This window comes from Cyanistes caeruleus, chromosome 2, assembly GCF_971803275.1.
Source record: "Cyanistes caeruleus chromosome 2, bCyaCae1.hap1.1, whole genome shotgun sequence".
Taxonomy (NCBI): Eukaryota; Metazoa; Chordata; class Aves; order Passeriformes; family Paridae; genus Cyanistes; species Cyanistes caeruleus.
The window spans coordinates 114,215,317-114,241,576 of record NC_141702.1 but is presented as its reverse complement, the minus strand read 5'-3'; the positions used below and the strand labels follow the sequence as shown (position 1 = coordinate 114,241,576).

Below are 26,260 nucleotides of genomic sequence, written 5' to 3'. Positions count from 1 at the left end.
TGCTGTGCTTTGAAGAACATTGTGCAGGGCCAGGAATTGAACTCTGTGATCCTGGTGGGTGCCTTTCAACCCAGAATAGTCTATGATTCTATGGGTTGGTGTATGTTTTTCTGGTACTGCACAGATAAACTAGGCAAAGAGTAACAGATATTCACAATTGAGTAAATGTTTCTCCACTGAATCCCCCAAGCAAAAAAGACTGAACAGTTGCACAAGGGTGTCTAACAACAGGGAATTCATTGCCTGTATTCTGTACTTTGATGGAGCAGGGACTTATGTTCTTACCAGTTGCATTCCAGGGAATAAATACAAAATGTAATGGGAATGTCAGTGTGTATCTCTAGTTACCATCTTAGTTCTTCTCCACACTCTTCTCTTCTGAAACAGCATGTTTACATTGTATCAGATACATAAAAATAATTCTGCCATATCTTATCATGCCTTTGCAGGAAAATTATGGCCATGATGACTGCAAGGACTCTCACAGCCTAGAGCTTGCTTTGCCAGCCATTTCGCAGGTCAGGGTTACAATTTCCAGGAATAAGTTGGTAATGCCCTGGAAAGACTTGCAAAAATCTTCTAAGTCTGAAGACTCTGAAAGCCTTCCTAGGCTGTGCAAAGACTTACCAAAGCAGTGGAGTTCAGATGAGGTGTGCTTTGTGTGATTGTAGCAGGGTGTACACCCTCGTTCCTACTGACTTAGAAGGCTTGCAGGCACCGTGCCATCAGCTGTGATGATGAAAGCTGTCCTGTAAAGGGTGACTCCTGAACTGAGGGGCACCAGAGGAGTGGCTGTTTGTATCCAGGATTTTGCTGTAGCTGAGGAGTTGGGATCCTGGTAGTGGATGGTGAGTTGTGATCAGGTGGCACTGCAAAATGCAGATGGTGGCAATGAAATTCTTACTTGCTGAAGCAGCTCTTCAGAAAGCAGACACAGCCTGCAGTGTTTCTGTGGTATAGCTGGGTATGTGGCCAAGGTGTTCTCTGAGGCAGTGGAGGATGTAGAAAGCGCAGTCCAAGTTAGATACCTGTGTCTGTGGGTAGGTACACTTCAGCACGCACCTGTCCACCCCTTACAACCTGCCAACCCTCTCTTTCTCCAGGCACATAAACACAGTGGAGTCCTGTACCTCATGGCCAATGTGTGCTTTTTCTGTGCCCTTGTCCTTTTCAGTATGCTGCAGGAGCACTCACTGCAGTAACATGGCCCAGTGTCACTCATTACTTTACCTGTTTTATCTTTTGTGAAATTGAGCCTTTAGCCAGAATTGCCTGAGCTGCTGCTCCAGCAGTCAGTAAACTGTGAGGCACCTCGAGCTCATTTCTCTCCAGTAATTCGATTCCCACGTGCTTCCTGAGATTGCTTTCTCGCTGAAAGGGGGGATGAGGGTGCACATGGGAGCAGACCAGAAATGTTATGGCAGGCAAATGTAGGTTAGAGATAAAAACAATGCAAAAGCGTATTTTAAAAAGAGCCCAATCTCGCTCTATCTTCCTTTAACCCAGTCCTATAAACAAAAATGTTTTTCTATTTGAGAGTTAGAGACACAGGGGCTTTTGTGCTGGTGCAAGGTTTGTAACAGGAGGCTAATTCCATCCTGCTCCTGCATATAATCAGTAAAATAATCCTTTCCATAAAATTACCAGAAATGTGTGTAAAATGCTAATTAGATTATTCTTTTTGGGGGGTAGCTGATCACAGAAGGCTCTGATGGATTTCAGCATATTTTCTGAAATCGTACACAGAATTTAAGGCTGTTTATTTAGGCTGCTGAACTGTTTCTTTTACATTGTGGTGACTTAGTAGTAATTGAACACCAGTTTTCTAGATAAGGTTCTATTTAAGACTGGTTAGTATGGCAGCAGTTTCTAAACAGTGTACAATTTATGGAGAGATTCTATACAATCCCCAGTTCTTTATCACCATTCTGGCCAACCTGCTGCAAGGGAGTGAAAAACAAGCCTGAAAAGTTAATCTTGCTGGAGGGAGAATTGTTCTGAAAATAAACCATTCAGCACATAAACAATAGTATATCAGTTGTCTGAAATACGCATTTGTCCCTCTGCGTGGTGTTCATTTTATGTCCAGGCAGAGCTACCACACTCAGGGTATGGAATTTCTATGTGAAAAAGTCCCAGTTTGTTAGCTAGGATATTACTAATTTGAGCAGATGGTCTGCTTAGAGCTCTGTTATTTTATATTATGAAAATGAGGCTGTTGGAAGTCCCCGCTTTGGGTTTCGTTAGTGGTCGTTAGTTGGTGTCATGAGACATATGCCTCGATGATATCAGCAGCATTATTAAATGTTATAAGAATTTATTTTCTGAGCATCAATAGAAGTATCCACAGTAACATTTGTAGGGTCTAAGCTATTTTTTTTTTTGTTTTTTTTTATCTTGGACTTGGTAAGTATATTTTTTAAAATGTAAAAATATGCTTTATTGAGAAAAATATTCAAAGGGAGCACATGCTACATGTTGGTATTATCCAAAATTTACTATTTTACTTGATTTTCTTGATGAATGGTTGTCATCTGTCGCTTCAAAACAGTACACATGCTGCTGGAGCAAATCTTTGCAGAGCCAATTTGCAGGGAGTGATGTTTTTGGCATGCGATTCAGTGCAGGGATTTTGGGTTGGGTTGGGTTTTTTCCCTAATCTTGCATTGCACAAGTTCTGAAAAAGGGTTAAAGAAGATATAAGTCAAAAAGCTGCAAATTTGTGATTTTTTGCAGTATCTGTGTTTCAGTTTATGGTGCAGGGGTGATGCATGGTGTAAGAAAGGCTGTATCTACACAGCTGCATGCCAAATTTCATGACCCTTTCTAACCCTGTCGCTTGCTTGTCCACTGTGCCTGCAGCTCCACCTCTTCAAAGCCTGTTCTATTAATCTCACCTACTGAGAGAGATTCATGCAGCTTATGGGGCTTTATTTTTAAATCCTCACAGAAATTATTCGCTGCCCCCAAGTTAGGAATTTAAAGGAAAATTAAATTAAGGTGCCTAAGTAACGAAAGCATCCTTGGATTTGATAGGTAGAAACCATCAAAGCAAAAGGTCTGTATCCCTGGAAAGATTTTTTGGTATTGTTTAGTGCTGGGGGGAATTACTATTGCTAATGTATCATGCAACATAAGGCCTTAAGTTCATATGCTTATGCTTCATGAATTCTTTAATTTCCAAAGCTGTTTGTTATGATTTAGGTCATAAATTGAGAGATTTCCAACTCAAACATTTCTCTCTTTATAAAGTCTGTGGCATGGGGGTCAGAGTTTTGCTGACAGATGAATTAAAGAGGGAAAGCCTTAAGAAAGCCTTTATGCCTTAAGAAATATCTGAATTTTTCTTGCTGCCATGCAATGTAAGCCTAGTATTTGTTACTGTGATATATGTGTTGAATGGTTTCTTGCCTGGTATGACACATGTTTAGCTCTCTGTTGTTTCTTCTTCTCTTGAGCAGTGGACTTTCCTTAACTAGAGTCAAGTAAACAAAAAAAAAATCCAATAAAGCAGTTGTCCCTATTTTCAATTTATTTAGCTGGGGAGAAATGGAACAGATGTTCCCTAAAACCTTGATACAAGTCTGCGAAGAAGGGAGTTGACCAACTATAATTCCAAAATATTTTAAAGAAGAGGAAGAAGAGAAGCCCAGATTTTTGTTTTCTTTACATATAAAATCAATATATGCCTTTCATTTATCTCTCATTTTTTCTCGTTTTAGGTTTTCCAAATGAGCCTGCTGCTGTCATTGCCCTTAGCACTATTAAGGAATGGTTAAGCAAGAATCACAATGAGGTATGGAATAAAACAATTTTTTTTTTTTTTTTACTAATTTCTTTTGAAAAGAGGTTATGATCTTTGACTCCAAAACTGTGAAAAGAGTAAACATAGGCTTGAGCCTTGAAGTCTTTTACTATTTAATCTTAAGACCAGTGAAGCCAGGTTGGGACAATATAGTCAGGGGAAGATTTTTATATCTAAAAGCTATAGTAGAGTTCAAAGGAAATGCCTTTGTTTGAAACCATGCTGTGCATTTCCTCTGCATTGTAATCTTTCCTGGCAAAGCAGAAGACTATTCTCTTCCTAAGCTGAGTGTCAGAGTTTTTGGGTAGTAATGAGGAGATTTTTGGAAAGGAAATGTGCATAGCAGTTGTCAGTGGAAACGGCCACCAAAGGTCAGTGGTGTTCCAGAGATCACTTTACAGTAAAGAGCTGCAGGATCCTATTTTCTGTTTTCATTAAGTATTTGGTTTGCTTACTATTAAGTGTTCATTTTCCCAGAAACACTCATTAAATATATGAATTTGTAATAATATTAGTCATCTTCCAGTGGCAGCACAACAGTGATTATTTGTACAAGACAAAAAATGCCTTTAACAGAATGATCTGCATCTCTCCCCTTTCTAGTCTTTGTCTTTCTGAGTTCCTAGTGTTGGATTGGAGAAGTGCAGCAAAAAAGTGGCAAAACAAATAATCATGTCTTACACTGTCAGTCTGCCTGTTTCCTTATGACAATAGCCAGCAGATTTCAGACAGTTAAAGTTGTTTGGTATTTTGTCTGAAAACACTGAACAAAGCATTCAGTAGAGAAGCACTGCATACATAATTAGTAGTATTTTTCCTCTAGCAATGTGTTCAGAGAGCCCATTTTTCCCCAAGAATCTGATATGTCAGGGTATGAATTTAGTGGGTTTATGTGGTTTGGTTTGGGTTTTTTGTTAAATTTGAATTGAAAGGAAATAATATGCTGAGATTTGAGTGGTACAATTGATGTTTTCAAACCTGGAGGGGCATTAAGGAGTGTGTACATGTTTGGACAGTGATTCTTTGTAGCACTGAATAGTTGGTTGCTGTGGCTTTTGCTGCTGCCACAGTTGCTTCCCACAGCTAGAAATCTGAGTGGTGAAGCAGGAGTTTTGGATGGACAGACTTAATTGACACTATTAGGGCCTATATCTCATCAGCATAGCCCTAAACTTACATTTTTGGGGTCTTGTCTGTTGGTAATTTTAACCTTGACATGTGAGGCTAAAACCAGTATGTTTGTGATGCTTACCGTCTTTTAATTTCTCCTAGCTTCATTTTTACCACAGAATTTTAAAAATAGGCTAAAAGGTTCAGTTTTGGTTTTTTCTTCAGAAATAAGCTTTTCTTCCTAAAAAGCTGAGTCTGTATTGTATATACACCTCCTACCTTGCTCCTTACAAACCCCAATTTAACTTGAATTAGTTTTAAGTAAGTAGCTGTAGTTTATAAAGTTTGGACAGTGAAAGGAACCCAGGCTGTCCTAACTACAAAGCAGTTATTTAAAATTATCTTACTCATCTTGAACCACAGTTGTGGTTTTTTTTTTTTCCATTTGCACTATTACAGCTCATAGTTGTTGTCTTAAATGTTGTTTTCGTAACATCCTGAATCCCTGCCTCACCAAGCTGAGGTCTCACTCTGTTTGATGCCCTTGAAGACATATGTGTGGTGCAATTATTGCATATTACTGGTCATGGCAATTTAGAGCTGTTCCCCCAGAGTTTTTGTTGATTTGCAGAGGAAGTGGAATATTAGGTTTCTGTCAAGATACATTTTGAGGGTTTGGCTATCCACAGCTTTGTACTTTCTCACATGAAGCTTGCTCTCTTTCCTAAGGTTTTTCCACAATCTACTGGTTTAAGTTTTGGATTTTGGCATAGTTGCATGTTTTACTTGTCATAAACAGGACAGCAGCAAAGTAAAGATAATTTTTATTGAAAACGGCAGTAACTTCTGCAGTAAAAGGGATCTTTGGGAAGCACACCATTACTGTGTTGCTGTTATTTAATGCATATAGCAAAGTGATCATAGTTATCTGGTTTAAATGAAATGATGTAGCTCTGTGCCAGGTGTCACTCTGATCCATCCTATATTGTTATGGAATCTCAGAATGATTTGCATTGCAAGGAACCTTAAAGTACACCTAGTTCCAACCCCTGCTAAGGGCAGGGATGCTACCCACTAGACCAGGCTGCTCCTGGCCCCATCCATCCTGGCCTTGAACACTGCCAGGGATGTGTACACTTGCTCCCTTGGACTAAATTTTGTGTTTTGAGTAGTAGTATTATCATACTAGTATGATATAGTATAGTATATGATACTAGTATAATAAAGTATTATCATACTTTACCCAAGCTTTTCCCCAAAGTAGCTCATCATACAGTAGTGGAATGAAGAGGACTTTCTGTGCTTTAACACAGTCCCCTCTCACTGCAGACAGCCGTATGCTACAGTCCTTTCTACAAAGTTCTGTCTTAAAGACAGATCAATTCCCACTACACCCACTGGATATTTAAATTCACATTTTTCTAGTCTGGGAGCAACACCTCTAACGATCTGGCACTAGGGCAGCTTTTCAGAGAGCTGTCTGCATCTCACTGCTGTTACCACTGACCAAACCTGCTCCCCTGGGACTGCCCGCGCTGTCGGGATGAGCTGGTCTGCCCTGCTAGCAGCCTCTCTTGACCAGGAGAGGCCTCCTACACTTGGCTCTGCCACAGTTAAATTAATCAAGGGCAGCTTCTTTCCCTCAACCTTTGTGCTGCAATCTGCCTTACCTGTGAGAAGGTTCTGCTCCTTTAGTCCCAAAGGTGTCTGGCAGCCAGTTCTGCCCTTGCACCTAACCACTCGCTAAGCTCTCAAACTCTCTGATTGTAGAATGTGAATTGACTGATTGAATTCAAGAAGTTTTAGTGCAAGATAGCTAGCATGCTCGCTAGGGAATCTTCCTCCATAGCAATATACCTGGCAAAAACAGGTAGGTGAATGAGATGGAAAGCTGACAAATTTCCCAGTCTTTTGTTGTGCTCTACAGCAGCCATGTCTCCTCTTCCTCCCAGCAACCCAGGAATCTGTGACAAATTTGGGGAAGATACGGCAATATTCTTGTTTTCACTGCTCTACCTTCCTGTACTACTTCTTTCCTTTGATGCCATAATGAAGATTTTTTTAGATACTGATATTAATTCCAAGTATAAAAAAAATTAGTTGCTATATTCCTTAGTCAGCCCAGGGGCCTGAAAATGTAACTTGAATAACTCCTGCAAGCTGTGTTAGAGTCCTGCAAATTTCTCTGTCATAGGATTTAAAAGACAAGTGATTTGCATTTAGTAAAAGGTTTTCTTATCCAAGCCCATGGTTGTGCTTGACCCTTCAGGTGTTTGTATAAAAACTTATTAGCATGCTTAACTCTGATGTCACTTAGATGAATGCCTCATTACCATGCAAATGGAGTTTGCTCCTTTCTGAGGTTAATTGTTACAAAGCAACAGAGAGAGATATTTACTCAACATACAGCCACCATAGTCCAGGAGCCTAAAACTCAGCTACAAGAAGTTGGCTGGGAAAAACAACCCTATTGTGAGTGAGTGGTCTGGACTCAGTTGTGTGTAACAGCAGCACCATTCCACTCCTGAAATGAAGCCCTTAGTCAAACTAATCTCTGGCCATGCTTTACACCAAGGTTTGCTGACTTGCAGCCAGGGGGCAAATCTAGTTTAGAAGCTGGTAAATGGTGTTAGGCTGTAAGTGGAGAAATCCCTTGGAGCAAACTCCCTGGTATGGCCTCAGTCAGCAGTAGTGTTTAATTTACTGCAGACCACCTAGGCTATCTCCTTAGCAAGCTGTGTTTTCACATTGCACAAAGTGCTCTAGAGGTTTAATAGAATTCTTCAGAGCACAAAATAGAATTGGAGTCCACTCTTTAGGAAATTACACCCTGGGATTCATTTTAAAATGCGCATTAAGTTCTTTAAACAGGTCAGAACGTTTCTTTCTGGGATAATTTGGCAAGGTTTGAGGTGTTGCCAGCTGATTTCCTGTAATGGTACCTCAAAAACATTGTGACAGCTTCAAATACTGGACCACCTACATTATTTGGAGTTATGGGGAGAGGGTAATCTTTGTGTTTCATGTGGCAGATATCTAGGAATGTTTGCAATGATAGAAATTATATACTTTTACTTTTCTCTGTTTCTCAAAAGGGTGAAAAAGAAAAAGATCTCAGTGTATGCCTCACCATACAATACACTGTCATGAAAAGCCTCAGGACTTTTTCACTGCTCAAGAAAAGACTTTAATTTAACAGCACATTTAATTCAAAGCATTGTTCTTTCTCTTGCACAGCGTTTATTACACACTCGGGTAGAACAACAATGAGGAAAGTGCAGTGGCAATGTATGTGCCATTGAAATAACTGATAAAAATTAAAAGCACAAAAATGAGAAGTAAATCAACGCATTCTTGGTTCTTTTTCATTAGACTGCTGAAGAGAGACTTTTGTTTCTTATTTTGCCTGAAGTACATGAGACTTAAGTAATTTTCTTTTAGCAGGTAGTGACATATCATCCCACAGCCAAAAAAAAAGTTAACATTTCCAGCAAAGCAGGATGAGCCAAATCCCAGTCCAGCTGAAATTAGGGGAACTCTGCTTTCAAGGGGGTGGGAAGGTGGTCAGGATCACACTCATTCTACTCCTCCTGACAAAAATGCTCATGAGGAAACAAACCCCTGTTTGTCTAGCTAGGCACACTCCAAGATGGGTGCCCAGCACTTCTGCTTCCTTTAGCACTGTGCTTCGTCAAAACATGATATTGTGGGGGTATTTTCCACTACTAAGGTAGCTAAAGGCAGAGTATCTCATGCATGGTGCTGGGTACTGGTCACCAGTTTGGAGAGAGATGAGGTGTCCAGTTACTGCCTGGGAGGGCAGAGCAAAGGGACCTGTCACCACTCTCTATTGCACAAAGCAGGCTTGCCTGAAAGACCATTTCAATGTTAACTTTATTTTGTTTTTAATTTCTCTATCCCCCCCCTTTTGGTGGTCTCAGCAATCTAATTCTGGCTCCTCATTCTTCAGAGACAATTAAACAAAGTGGCATCTTGAGATGAGGTCTAGTCTTTATCTCTGCAGAAGGATGCAGATGGAGACAGCATGTCTTGGAAAATGTTGCCTGATGCAGTTCCATTTAATGTTACCTCAGTCAGATTCCCTGAGGGCAGAGCAACTAACTTTCAACATGTATTCCAGAAAGGAGTGGAGTAGCTAGCTGGCAATATTTAATTAATGAAAGCAAGTTTAAAGAAAAAAACAAAACCCAACATGTATATTAATGCAAATAACTCCCTTTAAGACAGCATGACTTTTAGTTTTGATTTGTTTGTTTCCATGTTTACAGTTTTACAGTTGTCAACAAAACCATGTGAAATTTGGGCAAAAATATATGTATTTATGCCTCAGGCGATATCTTTTAGTTTGGGCCTGTGGTGACATGTATTTATTTTAAAGAATATTTATTGCTCAGAAATAAAGCTCTGAAAATACAGGTTCAGATTGAAGCCACTGACAGATCTTCAAGGACAGTAAGGGTGCCGATAAAAATTCATCCGGCTATTTTGGTCCCTCTGATATGCCAGTATCACTTGATTAACATAATCTCCTCCCCTCCCCCAGCACTGTTCTCTTGGGTAGGTTAAAAAATGATCTCCTTTCTATTTCTACATTCTAATTAGGTGGTAATCATATGCTGCTCTGATTGAAATGAAAATCAGCCATCATGCCACTGTCATCTCGCTGAAGTTGAGAAAAAAAAATGCTTTTCAACTGGTACAAAATTAAAATGATTTATTTGCTCTGTGTAGCTGCTCTCTCACCAGGCTCAGAGAGATTCAGTGCTGTCCCCAAAGCCCAAATCTAACTATCATCCCAACAGACAAGTCATTTTCTGAAATGATAAGGCAGCTACCAAGGCAGCAATGCTCTTCTTACATGTTCTTCAGGCTGCTGTTTAGTTAGAGGGGTGATAAAACGAAGCAGACAAAGCCTGTCTTTGTTACACATAATACTTTATTTATTAACTTGAAAAGGTTTTGGTATTTTTGCTACAGCTGCTGTGAAACAGGCAGGAAGGATCCCTGCTTGGCACAACTTAGAGCTCATGATGGTTGGGAATGTCCCAGGCCAACGGGACATACCTGTGGTTTCTGAGATGCTCATTTGTGGCCAAATTGAAACTGGGAAAAAGGATTTGGAGACATGGCTATCTGTCAACTCTTCCCTCTAATATTTGTGGAGGATCAAGGAAATCCAGGCATGGTGTAGATGTTTTTGCTGAATGCATCTTTGTAAAGGTTTGTCTAGCCTTCGTGTACTGTATCAAAAACACCTTCGGTAACTTGGCTACAGCTAATGAGTGTCACTAATACAAAACAGAGCTCTGCATGGGTTCTTTTGTGTTTACAGCAGTTAACTATCTAATAATTGAAATTTGCCAAAGAATTTGTTCTTTTTATCCTTACAGTTTAATAGCAGTTATGATAGCAGGAGCCTGGATAGCTTCAAAATTCTACAGGCATGTAGCTAAATTAACAAAATTGTCTGTGCTTCAGGGCTGAGATTTTGTCTTGTTTCTTTGATTTATTTTTTTCCTTGTGATTTCTGGGTGCTTGAAGGGGCCTTACAACTGTAGTGAGCAGTGTGAAAAAATACTTAAAAATAAGTAGAAACAGTGGCTTCATTTTCCTTCTTGTTACTTCTTGCATGACAAAAAAGATCAGGATAACATCCTGTTACTTCTATACTGGCTTTCAGCCAGAAATCTGATAATTTCAACTGGCCCCTCGAATCTGTGCAATGCAGAAGAGGTCCAGCCTTCATTTTGAAAGCATTCAGTTATTGTTGCTGCCCTTCTGGGGACTTTAAATTGGTTTGTGTTCCTCACCCTGTGTGTATGTAGGAAAAAATAACTGAGGAATAACTATCCATGTAGCTTGAGTGGGATTCATGGATAAAAAACTTAATGAGTAACTGAGAAATTGCTGCTGCAATCTTTGTTTTGCTTCTGAGCTCTTCACATTAGCAAATCTGTTGTGATTTTTGTTTTGCTCTACTTTGGTGTCTGCCTGAACTGTATCAGTGGATTACAGCTGGGTCTTAGAGCAGGAATTGCGCTGAGATGGGGTGAGAGGAAGGAGCCGGTGGAGGTTTTCCTTCTGCTCCGTGGAGGTTTGCAAGGAGTCTCCTGTTGTGGAGACAATGCTTTGGGAGACTGATAGGAGGAGCTGCCTGCCAGGGATGGGTTTGGCTGGCAGTCACCAGCAGACACAAACCAGGTGGGATGGATGGGTACCAGCTGCTGGCCAGGCTGCCTGCCCAGAGAGATGGCACTCTGCTGGCACCGGCAGCAGCCCTCCAGCACAAGACAGGAGCACATGCTTGTTTTTGCTGGCACTTCCCTGGCATCCTGAAAAGTGCATGATGGTTTCTTGGGGTGTTCTCTTTCCAATAAGCTCATGTGGCTGTTTTGCTTCTGGAAAGGTGCCACTTCAGTTTGATTTAAATTCGGTTTTCTTCCCTACAGTTTTTCCCAAAATGATGTCCGGTGTGGAATGTGAGGGTGCAATAATACTAAAATACAAAAAAAGCCACATTAAGTGGTCTCATACTGAAGCAAACATTGGATCACCCTATGAAGAACCAAACTGATATGAAAGAAATAACTGTAAACAGAATATTTTGTTAGGTTTTATTCCACGTTCCCATCTAATATCTGGCCAGTTCCTATCATCATTTCCAACCACATCAGCCATCAACAGTGGGTCACAATCAAATATATAAAGAAGGAAGGCCACATGGATCCTTACAGCCAGAGTGCATTCCCTGTGAGGAACAGAATGAGTTTATTGCTGCTAGACTTCAGCATCTTGACATATAGTTTGAGATATATGATTCTGACATTTAATAGGTTAGATGATATTGGCCACATACTTCATAGATTCTGTATCCTACTGTATTCCTGGGAAGGTGAAAAATAGGTCTGTCTATTAAATATGAAATGACAGAACAGATGAGAAGAGCACTGTGGATGTGGAGAGCATTGACAATGAGGACCTGTGGAAACATGGGAATGACGGCAGGCTTCCAAGATAAAATAACTGAAAATTAATACAGAACAAATTGCCTAAATTCAAGTGTGAGCAAAGTTTAAGGGTGCATATTACCTTCCTACTTAGACTTCAGGACAGATTATATGATTCTTTCATTTATTTTGGATTAATGAAAAAATGGAAAATGAATTAGGTGAGCTATGAAATTCTTCACTTTCATAGGAATTATAAGCAGTGCTTTGTAGGAGGAGTTTTTGAACAAATGCCACATAGAGAATTACTCAGGTTTCTCCTTCTAACCTGATCTCTCATGAGATAAAAAAAAATAAAATTAACTTTTACAAGCATAGACTGTTTGCAGCTACTAAATCTAAATAGAATTAATTTCTTGAAGCTTTATTTTCTTTTTACCTACATAAAAAAAAGAAAAGGATGAATATACTTTGGGGCTAGTAAAATAAGTAGAAAACAACCAGTGGTTAGACGATAAATATGGGTGAGGGTGAAAGTGGAATTAAGTAGCTTTAAAAGCAATATAATTTTACAGTTGAGATTAAAGTTTCCATGGCACAGAGCACAGCTTTGACTTGCAGTTATGCCTGGTAAATAACAAGGTCAGCATTGCCTTGTCTCTGTTCTTTTCTGCCTGTCTTCATCCTGATTCAGGAGCACGTTTTCATTCAGGAGTAAATTTACATTTACCAGAAGTGAATTTGGAATGCTTTTCTGAACCAGGAGTGTTGAACTTCTCTGAGCCAGTATATTTGTCTCATCTTTGCTATGAGACCTAAGATACCACTTGGTAGGACATTTCCCTGCTCTTTAGAACTTCAGGCTGAAAAGAAATATTAAGAATCAGCTGCTATATCTTCATCTGCCTGATTAATGCCCAGTAAATCCAGGGGAATAGGTGTTTTTCTGATTTCTTCCCCTTGAAAGAAACCAGGACCTTTCAGGGACCCATGCCTAAATTTCCTAGATTTGATGATGTGTGAGGAAGGGATTTTTCAGGTTCTGCATTCTTTTCTGGCTTCTTCCATCCAGCTTTTCCACACACCTAAAAGGCACTGTGCATTTAAACTTCAACCCAGCTATGTATTTTCAGGTTGGGGGAAGGGTTTTATATGTGATTTTCAGCCTTTTCTGCTGGAAATTTCACTTTTTGTTTGAAGCCCCTTTGGGTTTGTGATCCAAAAGGTTAGAAAACCTTAGTCTTCTATTTTTATATTGATAGTCTTTATCCTTTGGTTGAGATGGTGATGGATTATTTTACAGATAAAATGGAGTCTATATAAACAATCTCATTTATTCTTTTTGCATTCATATATTTTTAAAAAGTGTATGTCAAATGTCTTTTCCGTGTGTGGAAACAAGTCTTTGAACTTGCACTGTTGCTTATTGTTGGGTTATTGTTACAAGAGTGAGTTGTTGCTCAAACCTAACAGGTAACAAACTTATCACAGAGCAATTTGAGTCCCCTGAATTCAATCCTGCTGCCTGTTGGATGATAACCTCTTCCCTGTGGACATTTAAACAAACATCTCCCTTTGGGGGTTGCATACAATAATATATTGTCTATATGATGATGGCCTCCTGATGGGATATGTTTCAGAAGGGACAATAGAAATGAAGTCCTTTAGTCCTGCCGTGTTCGCTGTTAAAATCTCTCCCTACAGACATCATATAAAGTTCATTAATATTTACAAAGCAAATATGTTTCCCTTCAGATAGTTGAGGTGCCACTGCCCATGATTTTTGTTGGATTCTATGAACTTTGATACAGTGTTATATAGCATAACTGCAATATCTCATTAATGTGCATGCTTAGATTTGTAGAATATCCTGGATATTTTTTATCTAGCGTCATTTTTATGGGGCATACCATAAGAAAATAAAATCTTACTATATCTACAGGTTGCTTATGTGTGTATGCTTGTCAGATGGGGTCTGAGTCTTCATGGGAGTTTGGGAAATCCCTGGCATGCTGTTGGTACTGAATCGCTTATTAGCAAGGTGGAGTTGTGTATATAAGAAATTGCTGCACTGCAAATTATCAAAGATACTTGTAATTCAATGCTCTGAGTGTAAATCCAAAGGGTAAGCTTCTATAGACTAACACTAGTCTTCAAAGCCTTCCCAAATCTTACTAGAGGTGGAATTTTTGCAGTGAAGGAATTTTTGCGTCACGGTTGCTAACAAGGAAGGGCGGGCATAAGGATGCCTAATCATGGAATCACAGAATGTTCTGAGTTGGAAGGGACACACAGGAATTGTCAAGTCCAACTAGGGTGGCAGTGTTAGTGTTTGTTACAGGAGATACAGAAAATGCCTGAATTAGCTCCCACGTTGAAAGCACAAGCATTTGCAAAAAACACAGTGGTTTATTTATTTATTAGCACTTGTGAGCGTGGTGCTTCAGTTTCTGCAGTGCTTTCTTTGAGACAGAGATGTCTTTAAGGGATAATCCCATGACATGCAATTTATAGCCATGGTACTCCAAAAATAAATTTAGCTTGTATGATAACTCCAAATCACAGAAGCTGAGAGGGAACTAAGCAGCTATAAAATTTTTCTGAGATATTAGGAGAATAAAGAATTATAGGTATACAATATCACATAAAAATACTGCTTCAATGTGAGATTGCCCAGTGAACTGGGATTTCTACCTAAATGATGAGTAACTTGTCTTCATTGGTGATTCATGGTCACCTTTTCCATTGCTTATGTGGGAAAAGGGGATCCCGCTGTCAAATGAGCGAAGATCTGGGCCAGATGTGTAGCTGTGGACAGCTGTGGAGACCCTGCATGGTTTTTCTCTCTGGCCTGGACTGGAAATAAGCAGGGGCAGGGAAGGCTGACACTGTCTCTTACCCAGAGTATTGCCTGAACTTTAGAAATGAAGTGCTGAGAAGCTGATCCAGATTTTTCATTGAAAAAATATCTTAGTTGAAAGGGAGAATTGCCACAGATCTTGTAAGTGCTCTGTTAGCCTGTGGGTTTTCTGAAGTGTGCTGGTTGAAAAACTTGATCTTGTATGTCCAACATATCCAAAGCAGTCACATGGAGTAGAAATGAAGTGCTGGTACAGGGATCTGGCAGATTCCAGTATGCCTTGCTCTCCCCTCCTTTGCACTTTATTTCACTTTGCAATTTCTTCCTTTCAGACATCCCTGTTCTGCCCCCTGCATGAGTGGTGAACTTGTCTATTTATATTTGGCTTTATTGCCTGGGCATTTAGCTGAGTGCTTGGGATCAGGATGTGGAAAACAAAGGCTGTACCTTCGCTCTGGGTCTCTCTCCTCTGCTGCAGCTGTTGTTTTTAGGTAGGGATTTCAAGTCCAGCTGCTCCTTATTGACCCCGCGAGGAAGTGGCAGGTTGAATCAATTACTTGACATGCACATTCTCTGTTGGCACAATTCTCCAGAGCCTTATAATGGCACAAATTATGATACTTGCTAGTGAAAAAAGAAAGTAACAATTGGGTATAGCAATTAATATGCAATTAAGAAGGCATTCTTTTTTCTTCCCAAGTATTTTTTTTTTTTCCCCCAGCTATTTTTAGATTTGAATTGAATGAATAGTTAAAGAGTTGCTTTTGGAAAGGAGGATGGTAATAGTTGTTTTTTTTTTCGTGCATTAGCTTTGATTTTTCTTCCTGCAGGGACAGCAAGAAGCACAGACAGCTGTTATTTAAAACAAAATTGAACATAAAATGCTATCAAACCATTTACTATCTCTGAACTACAACACAGCAGTTTTGTGTTTTAATGATGTATTGTTTTTTATTATGCACGACATTGGTGCTCAAACTTACATTTGTTTAGAAAAATAATGAGATTTGAATGCAAATGGAGTGTATATCTGGAAACAATCTATGTCTAAGGTATTCAGTTAATTTCCTTGCTGCACAGGGTAGTGACATTGCCCAGCAGGATGAAAGGAGGAAGAGGCTGAAGGGTGTTGGGGCTGAGCACAGGTTGAGATGTCAGCACAATGTGAAATGACAAGGTCTGGGAGCCAAAGAGCAGAGCAGTCACAGCCCCCCCTTGTCCTGTGGCAGCATCGCTGAGGCTCCAGCGCGGGTGTCAATTTGTGCCAGCGCCCGGAGCGCTTCTTGTGGCGGTGACACATTGTCGCTTTGGAGCTGGACTGAGACGCTCAGGGCCACCAAGCAGCCCCACTTCAGCTGCTCTGCCCCCTCAGTGTCACCTGCGCTGGGTTTGACCTTGTGATGTACAAGCAATAAAAGCTCAATATTTCATAATAGTCTCCGGAGCTGTCGTGTCCCAGTTTTCAGCGCTAGATTAATTAGCACCCATGTGGGTAATTCCATACACAGTCCTTTTGAGCTGTTCATTTTCTTCCAGATTATTTTCTTCTAAATGCTCTAGAAAGTGGTTTGGAAGAAATATTCAGTGGTTAATAAAAGTATCTATGCATGTGAAGCCATAGATGGTGTATATTTTATACAGCTTTGTCAAATGAAAATACATGACAAGTATAAAGTTGTACAGGCTGGGTGGCCTCTATGGGCTTTTGCTAAAAGAGGTCAAATTGGTTGTGTGAACTTAAAACCACAACTGTACTAATTAATGTGATAGGAAAATGTTAGGAAATGCAATATAATTATTCACAGAACTGGGTCATAATTTCTTTTCCAGTTAGTTTTTGAGCAGGTTGCCACACCACGATGCTTTCCATTAATAATGAAGACATTTTGGAGAAATAGTATTAGCAGCTGGTTGACTGTAGTTAATTGATATATTATTGTATTCCAGCACATTCTGTCAGGGACTGCTGTGAATGGCATAAAGGCATCTAGGGAGAAATAAAACTGAGATAACCAAGTAGTTGTTTAACTTAATAGTGCTCAGGCTTTGTATACCCTGATTCAAGAAGGCAAATTACTGAAATACATGGAGAATTTTGGTTTAGAAAATAATGATATAATGATTTAATAAATGTTGTCTGTGGGAATAGCACGTCAGCTCTTGTAGGAGTAGGGTAATGCAGTGGAGCTGTGGAGGGTTTTAAAACCTGTGTGACTAAACGACATAAATCCATTTACTTATGGATTTAATCCAGGCGCCTTTGTCAAAAACTGGAGTAATGAATTGACAAGGAGTTCAAGGAATGAACCCTTTATGTAACTGAGGCATGCTAATTACTGCCTTCCCCCCCCTCCCAGTATTAACAGAGCTTCAAATAAATGCATCTTTGTTTTCACAGTGAGGACTAGAGAGTTCAGAGGCAGGGTGAAGCCCTGGAGAGGATTTAGCAAGTCCTTCACCTTCAGGTCACCAATTCCAATCCAGATTATTTTTTTCCATGTTTGAGAGCTTCCCAGCCTAGTCTGGCCCCTATAGAATGAAATGGAGAACGTGGCTTTGGTCCTGATCCCGACTGATACGACTCCAGTTGTACTGATGGACATTATGCATTGAAAGAGTCTTATTCTGCAGTCATGGCACCCAGCTGGAGATTTTGCTTTTCTCTCTACAGAGTAGCTGGGATTAGGCCACAAAACAGCAGCCTCTGGTGAGGGTAGCTGCAAATGTTCAGGGGTGTAAGAATGAATTTCTTCTTAGATGTGCTTATTGCAGGAAAGGGAAAGTGAGTACTTCAAAAGAACTGAGCTATTTGATCACAGAACATTTTATTGTACAGTTAATTATGTCAAATAGGCTTGAACTGAGATAGGGTTCTTAGTGACTTTTTTGCTGTATGTATAATTAGATCTACAGAGCTGTTTCCTCAGCTGGTGTCAGGCTGCTTAGCTCTATTTAAGTCAATTTGCGTCAGCTCAGAAGCTGGACCCCGGTATTTATGGAACCCTTGACTGTTTATTACACCAGAGTAACACACAGCCAAGTTCTGTGCCCTAAGGAAATATAGGCCAAGATGTATAAAGTCAGAAAAATGGTACTGTCTTCACTTTTAAGCAATGATGGGCTAATCTCAACCTTCAGCGCTTTTATTTGGCACTTTTTAGGGCTTGCAGCAATTAGATACAGAAGTAAAGAGTTGCCATGGTGTTTTGGGGATGGTCTTGAAATTCAGAGGAAAACTTGTGGTGGGGGATTTTGGTCTTTGTAGTCTGTGCAGGTATGGAAAAGTTTTACAATTGTAAAACATAGAAGCTCTCCATATTCAAGCTTCCAGATTCTGTTTTAAAAGGTGACACTAAAAATGCCAGCTTTCCCATGCTAACCACATTTTAAGTTTGAGGCTGAGGTTACCCTGATGCTTCCTACAGCTGAAAACACAGGTATCCCAAAAGAGCAGCACTCTTTGTATCAGTTATTTTAATACAGTTAATCTTCTGAATTGTGTTCAAGCTGTTAATGGATATTTTTAGCTCTGTAGGCCTTGGAATGCCCAGTTTCTTACACTCTGCTTTAATGTTCATCACTGCTAGAAACAGGATTAACAGATGAATTAAAAATACTGTAGAAAATGCCAATGTCTAATATAGTGATTAATAAAGTTACAGTCATTTAATTCAACTACTGCTTTGGAAAGATGCTTTCCCCCATGCTAATTATTTCTGTATTGTCCTTATTTGCATCACAAGCATTTCACATCACAGGCATTTTGCTGTTCTTCATCTTAACTTACTAAATCCTTCTTGCTCGTGCGTGAATCTGGACAGCTGGATGCCACTAATGGGGCAGCTAGTGCTACCCAGTGGTCTATAATCAACATTCTGTTGCCACACATTAGCATCACACTGCATGCCTGAAAGGACTAAGAAATTTGATTTGTAAAGCAACAGCTGATTACGGATGATTAGCAAAAACAGGGTCACGGATATTGTGTAACACTGACTCTTATCCTTACAGAATCCAGCCTAGAATGGCATATCTACTATGTCAATGTGAGCAAAAATAGATAAACTGCTATCCAAATGTTTCTATCACTAATCATTTCTCGAAGGCTGTTCAAAATCAAACATATTTAATAGCATTTAAATGAAAACAAAGATGGAAATTGTCATAAAACCTCAGAAAATATGTCTATTTTAAACAAAACATACAAATTCATTTTTCTGCAGTGTCAATGGAATACAATATGCCATGATAAATACATAAAGATATTACTAAATCTACCTTAAATGCCTTGGTAGATACCAGAGTCTTCCAGATGCTGAGATTGATTTGAAGACTGTAAAAAGAAGCAGTTCATTTTCAACGGAGAGTGAGATACACTGGGAAACCCAAAATCATACCAAGCACTCTTGAATGACCACTGAAGAATATAGTCAATAGTTTCAGTGTAATCTGTTTAGAGCTTCATGACAGCTCCATTTCTTCAAAGTGCACTGTAAGCATCAGCTGCACCTGCATGCAGGACTGTTTTCAGTTTGCAATTTTGGATGGCAGTGCTTTTCTTCATTAAAAAAAAAACAAAAAAACCAAGAAAGCCCAAAAAAAGCCCCACAAAGAAACTCACAAAACATCAACCCCAAGAAACAAACCAAAACACCAACCAAACAGAAAGCCCCAATAAGAGTTGTGCATCCAGAGGTGGTTCTTGCATATCTTTCCTCATTCCTCAGCCTGGGAATCACAGTGTATGTCTCTGCTAATCATGGAATGGTTTAGGTTAAAGATCATCTTGTTCCATCTCCCCTGCCACACCTCCCACTAGACCAGGTTGCTCAGAGTTCCATCCAACCTGCCCTTGAACACTCCCAGAGATGGAGCATTCACACCTTCTCCAGGCAACCTGTTCCAGTGTCTCACCACCCTCACAGGAAGAATTTCTTCCTAAATACCTAATCTAAACCTACTGTCTTTCAGCAGGAAGCTATTCCCCTTTGTCCTGTCACCCCAGGCCCTTGTAAATTCTATCTCTCTCTATCCTTCTTGTATCCTTCAGGTACTGGAAAGCCACAGTTAGGTCATCCCAAATCTTTTCCAGGCTGAACAATCCCAATTCTCTCAGCCTTTCCTCGTAAGAGAGGCGTACTAATGCTTTTCTAGTGCTATTGGTATCCAAGAGAGAAGCCAATTCTTTCTGATCTTATTGCTAACCACCCTTGCTAAAGGATGATTTTGAATGGGAAGCACTAAGTGGCACTAAGAAGCATCTTAGTGCTGCCTGTATTCAGCTGTTACCAGCACTAGAATAATCATTCAACTGGGAAATGCCCTTTGCTGTGGGATTTTCACAGTATTTCCCTTATTTCAGATTCTTGGCCACCCTAACATTTGGCTTTAACTGGATCTCAGCAGCAGTGGGCAGAAAGTGGACAACATGTCATTTCCATGTTTCTGTAATGCTGAGTCCTGATGTCATCTGCATTTGCCAGGGAATATTTTTGGACTTTTTTTTTTTCATTAACAGGAAAAATGGATGTGATGTAGTTGTCTAGGTTCCCATTTGGGAAAGGTTGGGAAACAAAGCAACAAAAGTTATTTTGTAATACTTATAAGAATATTACAGAAGAAAAGGTATAGATTACCTGCTTCCTTCTGTTATACTTTTACTGGTAATGACTAAAACAAACAAACAAACAAAAAAAAATGTTTGTATTAAAAATTGGGAAGGAAGTGAAATACTAATTGCTGCACACTTGGTTACAAACCACAAAGTGATATGGATTACAGAGCTGTTGGTGCACTCCTGAGGTGCCTGTAGGCAGCAAAACCTAATGCAATCACAGGGTACATAAATAGCCTTTCAATGTACAAACTGTTTCAGTTCACCACTGTAGTGGACATTATTAAGATAATTATTTGATCCTTTGTGACTCGCTATTTTATTGTGCTGTTATATACATCAATCCAATCTAATGAATGTGTTTTGAGGTACAATTTTCATCTCTTCTTGCAAAAATGGTTTATTGCAGATGGCAGCGTTATTAAAGACTTGTCACTTCAGTGATCTGGTGACAATAAATGCTTGGCTGTTCATTTACTGGCAGGTCACGCAGTTAAAAACAAAAGCAATGCAGAAAGTGGCATGAAAATAATGGATTGTTTAGCTCTGTGCCTTGGCTAGTTCTATTTCTTGTCATTTTGCTTAAAAGTTCAAGTTGGGCTTAAAACAGGACATTCTGTACAACCTGAAAAAGTTCAGAAGGTGCCTGAACATACATGGAAAATGCAGTTCAAGGTCCAAGCAGAAATTTGTTCTTGACCCAAGACTTTTGTTTATGTCTCATGATTTTCCTGATAGTATTTTTGCTAGATGATTAGTCTATTGGTAAACTAGACTAACTGGTAGTACCAGTTCTACATGTCTGTTTGAGTGATTAGAGAAATGATACGGCAAACAACAAATACTGTAAGTAATACTAAAATATCATTATTTCTATGGCTTTTTTCCCCTGTGAACTTCTTCATCTGTGTTTTCTGAGTTCAGTGATATCCAGCTAGAGCAGAGTAGATACAGATTAGCTATATTATAGCTCTACTTTCAGTGAGAATATTTCAATAGAGTGGTGATAGGCTTGTTTAAAAAGGAACACTGATACTCACATTGTAAAAAGACTTTTGGGGAGGGAGTCAGAGGCCTACAATTTTGATGGATTTGGATGAACACACAAAAACACAGTTTTTTTGTTGTGCTGAGCCTCTAGGTTATATTTTTGAGATCTTTAAGTCTGATTATTGCCAAAATACCTACAAATTTTGCGGCTTAAAGGGAAAAAATAAAACTTGCAATTCACTGTGTGCACCATATGGCAAAAACATAATGTTTAAGAGAGGGCAGTGCTAGAAAATTAGATCAAAAGCTATTGTGTGGGATTCAGGATGTTAATAGCAATTTGCATCTTTAGGATGAAAGAACACAAGTTATTGTTTATAATTGCAGCTATAAGCACAATAAAAACGACAATAGGCAGCCAGTTGAGGGCAGCTTTGCCAACATGCTCCACATCCCAGCTCCTTGTATTGGCCAGCAGTTGTGATTCCAGGAGCGTTTTGGGGAACAAATTCAACATCTGAGAGCTGATGGGTTTGCAAATGGCAAAGCAGCAGTGACTGGCAGCTGTTGATAAAGATGCATCACCCTCTGGTTCTGCTCTTCCTCATCAGCACAGAGGTGACCTGGGAATTTATAGGCTCTTTATCTCTTCCACAAGGGTTGTCTTTGCCTTACAGTGACAGCACTGCAAGCCTGGGCACTCGTTTCTTATTTTGTGAAACTGTGAAGAGATCCAATTATTTCCAGTGCTTCAGAGGCTGGTCTTCTGTACCAGCATTTAAAAAGGAGGAAAACAAGTAGATATTAAAGGGCTCAATGGCTTTTCTTCTGTGTTTCTATACCTCACTCTCCTCTCCTTTCCCTCCATAGAAGTAAAGAAAGAAAGCAGCAGCTTTCTGACATTTATCATGGACATTAATTATGCTATCTCCAGCTTCCAGAACTAGGATATCATGAGGAATGTATTAACAATTTTGGCTTTTTGAAAGTGGTACATTATTAATATAATTAAGTAGGAGTACAGGATCAGCAGGTGAGGGAAAGTACACATCAAGAATGTTCTCTTGATTTTGGGATCAGTATTTTACTTCATAAAGCACTCCTTAATTACTTATGAGTAAATATATCTGGGGAGTGTGTATTAGTTACTTGTTTATCTCAGAACTTTGTTTTCTGGTCTAAGCAACCAAAAATCTTTCTTGAATTAAAGTTAATTTTGGGAAAAAAAACTGAATTGTTTAGTGCAAAATTAGGAATTAGAGTATTGATTATGTACAATTCTAGTTATTTTTTGACGTAGGAGAAGATACCTTCAACATTTTTCAGCAGTAACACTGGCATTATAAAAGCTTTAACAAATGTTTTACTTGTAAGTAAACTAAATACAATCTCCCTTTTGAGGAGATCCTAAATTAAGTTCTCCTGTTCTGTCATTATAATGGAAGGATGCTACAACAAACTTACAGTTATTTGTCCAGGCAAATTTGTATTTTAATTCACATACTGATTCTTTTAGAAGTGGGACAGAAAATATTTCTAGGAGATGCCAGTTTAAAAGTCATACTAAGAAACTGAGCCTTACCATGAAAAAACATGATATTAGGTATGTGTCTCTGAGGATCATGACAGATCTCTGAGAGGCAATGACAGGGAGGCTATTTAAATTTAGATGTACCCAATCTACTTCTTGTAACAGAAAAGTCAATTTACCAAATAGTGGAAAAAATTGACTTTAAGTGTGGAATAAAATTATTGATAGAAATAGAATAAAAGTGTACGAATATATGGGCAATAAAATATATGCAATAATAGTTTTGAAAAATATGGAGACAAAAGAAAAATTAAGATAGTTTCTCACCACTGAAATATGATTTTTAGTATCAGTGCTACTTCCCAGGTCCTGGCAACGAAGTTTGGAAGCTTTATCACACATGAAGACCTGGCCCTATTCAGGGCAGGTAATTTAACATTTCACCTCTCAGATTATACAATTTGAATGAAGAATCCAAGTACTTTTATTATATTCTGGTAAGATTTTTCCTTTTAATTCTAACAAGAGACATATTTAGGTGTTCAGGGCCATTCTTGAACAGGGTTTATGAATTTCAGCTGATTAATTTTATCTTTCTTAATGAGTTTTCCTAATCAAAAAGTCAGAGTTCAAAAGCAAGATAGGTTCTACTTTAAGCTAATGAGCAGCCGAGTGAATTTTAAAATGTGAATTTATAGAGCTTAGCACATTTTCTCTGCTTTTGGTGATGGTGGTGAACATTAAGAGCAGAGTTTTGAGCGAGAGCCATTCAAATCTGGATGCAGCCCTGAAAAATCTGCCAACTTGTACTGTAGCTATTTCTGCTGTATTGTAGGAAGTTCTCCATGCTTCCACACAAGGCATGCAAGATCTTTTTCACTGTTGTGCTCATGTTGAGGAAGATGTTGTTTGCAAGTGTTTTCTTCCTCTTGGTACTTGCCTCCCATCAATGTAACAAAAGGTCATAAATAGACCATTGAATGGAGTCATAAATGAATTATTCTATTCTAGCTACAAATATGCCACACTATTTTTATAATTTAAAAAAAAAACCAACAAAAAACTCTACTAAAATGTCCCTCGAGACCTAGAGGAAACTGCTGAAGTTTTCTGGTGGTTCTCTGTCCTTTGTTTCTGCATCATTTTAGGCAGATACAGCTTGTAACTTTGTCATAAAAGCAAAGATGAAACTTGCAACTGGATTGGATAGGGTGGAAGAAGTTGTAGTTGTAGTTATTTGTTTAAAAATAATTTATTTTTCTGTGCTCTGTGGATCTGACTGTACTATATGTTTTGATAACACTGGAAATTGTCTATTCTTAGAATGTGTGTATAGGCATGATGCTGCAGAAATGGAGGGTGGTTTTACTAGACATAGTTTAGTTGAAATCAGTAGCTGTTTCAGTGCTAATTTTTTTCACGTTAGTTCTTCCCCAAAATACTGATTAGGTGATCTTTTTATTACAATTGGCCAGGTGTCTGTTTTCCTGCAAGTAAAGACATTTTTTGCAGGGGTAGAATGGAAAAGGTTATGCTCTGTGTCTCAGAGCATTCCCTGCTGCTGTGAAGGATTGTTCTGTCTGGTGCAGGAAGAATTCCCTTTTTCCTGAAGACTGTGGCCACTGTAGAATTTTTCCTGAGCTGAGCTACATGAGATGGGCATGCAGGCAGCTGGGAGATAATGAAATAAAAGTGTTCCTGCAGTGCCTTCTTTCACCTCTGTTTAGAAGCAGTGTGTTAGGTTGTCTCATCATGGGATTATTTACTTTAAAATACTGATTCCTTCCCTTGCCAGTGGTTTTTTTTTTCAGACTTTTATCATCCTCATGATGAGACTTGCACAAACTCTAGAAGAATTTCAGAGAGAAGTCGCTTAGGTAGAGATTCAGATGGTATCCAGCAACAGCACTACTCTGAGTACACTTATATTGATTTTACTCTATGTTCATTCTCTTATCAGTTTCAGATGCTTTTATCATACTGTCATCATCTTGCAAGGATGCAAGGAGTAACATCTATAAAAGCAGAGTGATCCAATGACCTAATAAAACTGACTAAAATTTGGATTTATTACCAGATGTTTTGAAACTTTTCCATTAAGTCTCTAAGTTCAGAATGTATGCAGGGCGTGCAGATAAGTATTTTACATATGCTTGTGTTACTCAGATTTTTAAGTCTTAAGCCAAGCATAACTCACATGCCTAGGAGACAAAGTCTGATTAAGTTGCAGTGAGAAATCTCAAAAGCTTTCCATGAGAGCTGGTGTCCTGCGTGACTAAATAATCTCTGGAAAGGTAACTGAAGCCCTGTCCTGGGGTGACTTTATGATGTTTGTATCTCAAATCATCTGTTCTGTTTGTGCTGGATATTAAGTTATTTACCACCTTTAACACTGGTTCTGAGGGTGAAACTGGGGAAGAAGCAGCTCACAGTTTGTTTGCAGAAACTGCTCTCACTCCTCCACATTCTGCTCCTGGACTGTGCTGTCTGCAGCATGGGCACCAGGACAGAGATCTCCTTTGCTTTTAGTTAGATTTTTTTAGCTAGATGAGGCAGAGAAGTTCCCTGGACTGTGGTTTTTCTTTTTCTTGGAACTGGTCAGCCTGTTGTGGACTGAAAACCCAGGACACAGGGGGAGCTCAGAGGCTGAGTGAGCTGAGCTACACCCCATGACAAGGATTTTCTGGATCTGCCATCTCTTCAGAACAAGGAGAGGTTCCATTTAATACTGTCCATTTTTCATGTCTGTGAGTACTTTGCTTGTTAAACAAACAGTTTTTTTCCACCTTTCTGGAGAAAAGATTCCCAAGGAAATCTTTTCCTGAACTAGTTAGGGGAGGGGCTGGTTGAATTTGCTTTCTAGAGGGACCCCGTTCAGGGGTTTTCTCCCAAATTTGCCCTAAACCAGGACAAGCTCCTGGACAGTGAAGTTCTTCTGACAGTTTTTTTACTTCAGTTGGACTCAGATACCACATCATGGAAATACAAACACTCCTGAGCTGACAAGACTGCGCCTCAGAGTAACTCTTGTGTGGCCTCTGTCACTTCCAGCCGAAGGTTGCTCCCACCAATGCCATCCTCTGATGGCCTTGTGATGTTGTTAGCTGCCTTGTGGCACTGTGCCCTCAAAGAACCAACGTGCCCTCAAGCAAAACGATAGCACTATGTTTTTAGAAGGTCACTGATCGTGTCTTTGGCACCTGGCATTTATATATTAAATGGGGAACCCTTCAAAATGACATTTCAGGTAATGAAAACCAAACCAGTGTGAGGCCTGGTACATGCCCATGCGGATCTGAACCGATGCCAAGGCACATCAGTGCTTTGCTGTGCAATCAGTGACATTTAAGACCTGATATTAGAAAACCATCAGTCAGAAGTT

The 26,260-nt window shown here is 39.3% G+C and overlaps 1 protein-coding gene across 9 annotated transcripts in view; it reads left to right on the top strand.

The window, feature by feature from the left end:
• The window catches only part of MACROD2 (mono-ADP ribosylhydrolase 2), an 846,953-nt gene that overhangs the window by 588,139 nt on the left and 232,554 nt on the right, over positions 1-26,260 (top strand). For all 9 annotated transcript variants that reach the window (XM_086879293.1, XM_086879291.1, XM_086879294.1 and 6 more), the window contains one exon: positions 3,723-3,796. In XM_086879293.1, coding sequence (XP_086735419.1) covers positions 3,723-3,796 — 74 coding nt within the window. The remainder of the gene's footprint in view (positions 1-3,722; positions 3,797-26,260) is intronic.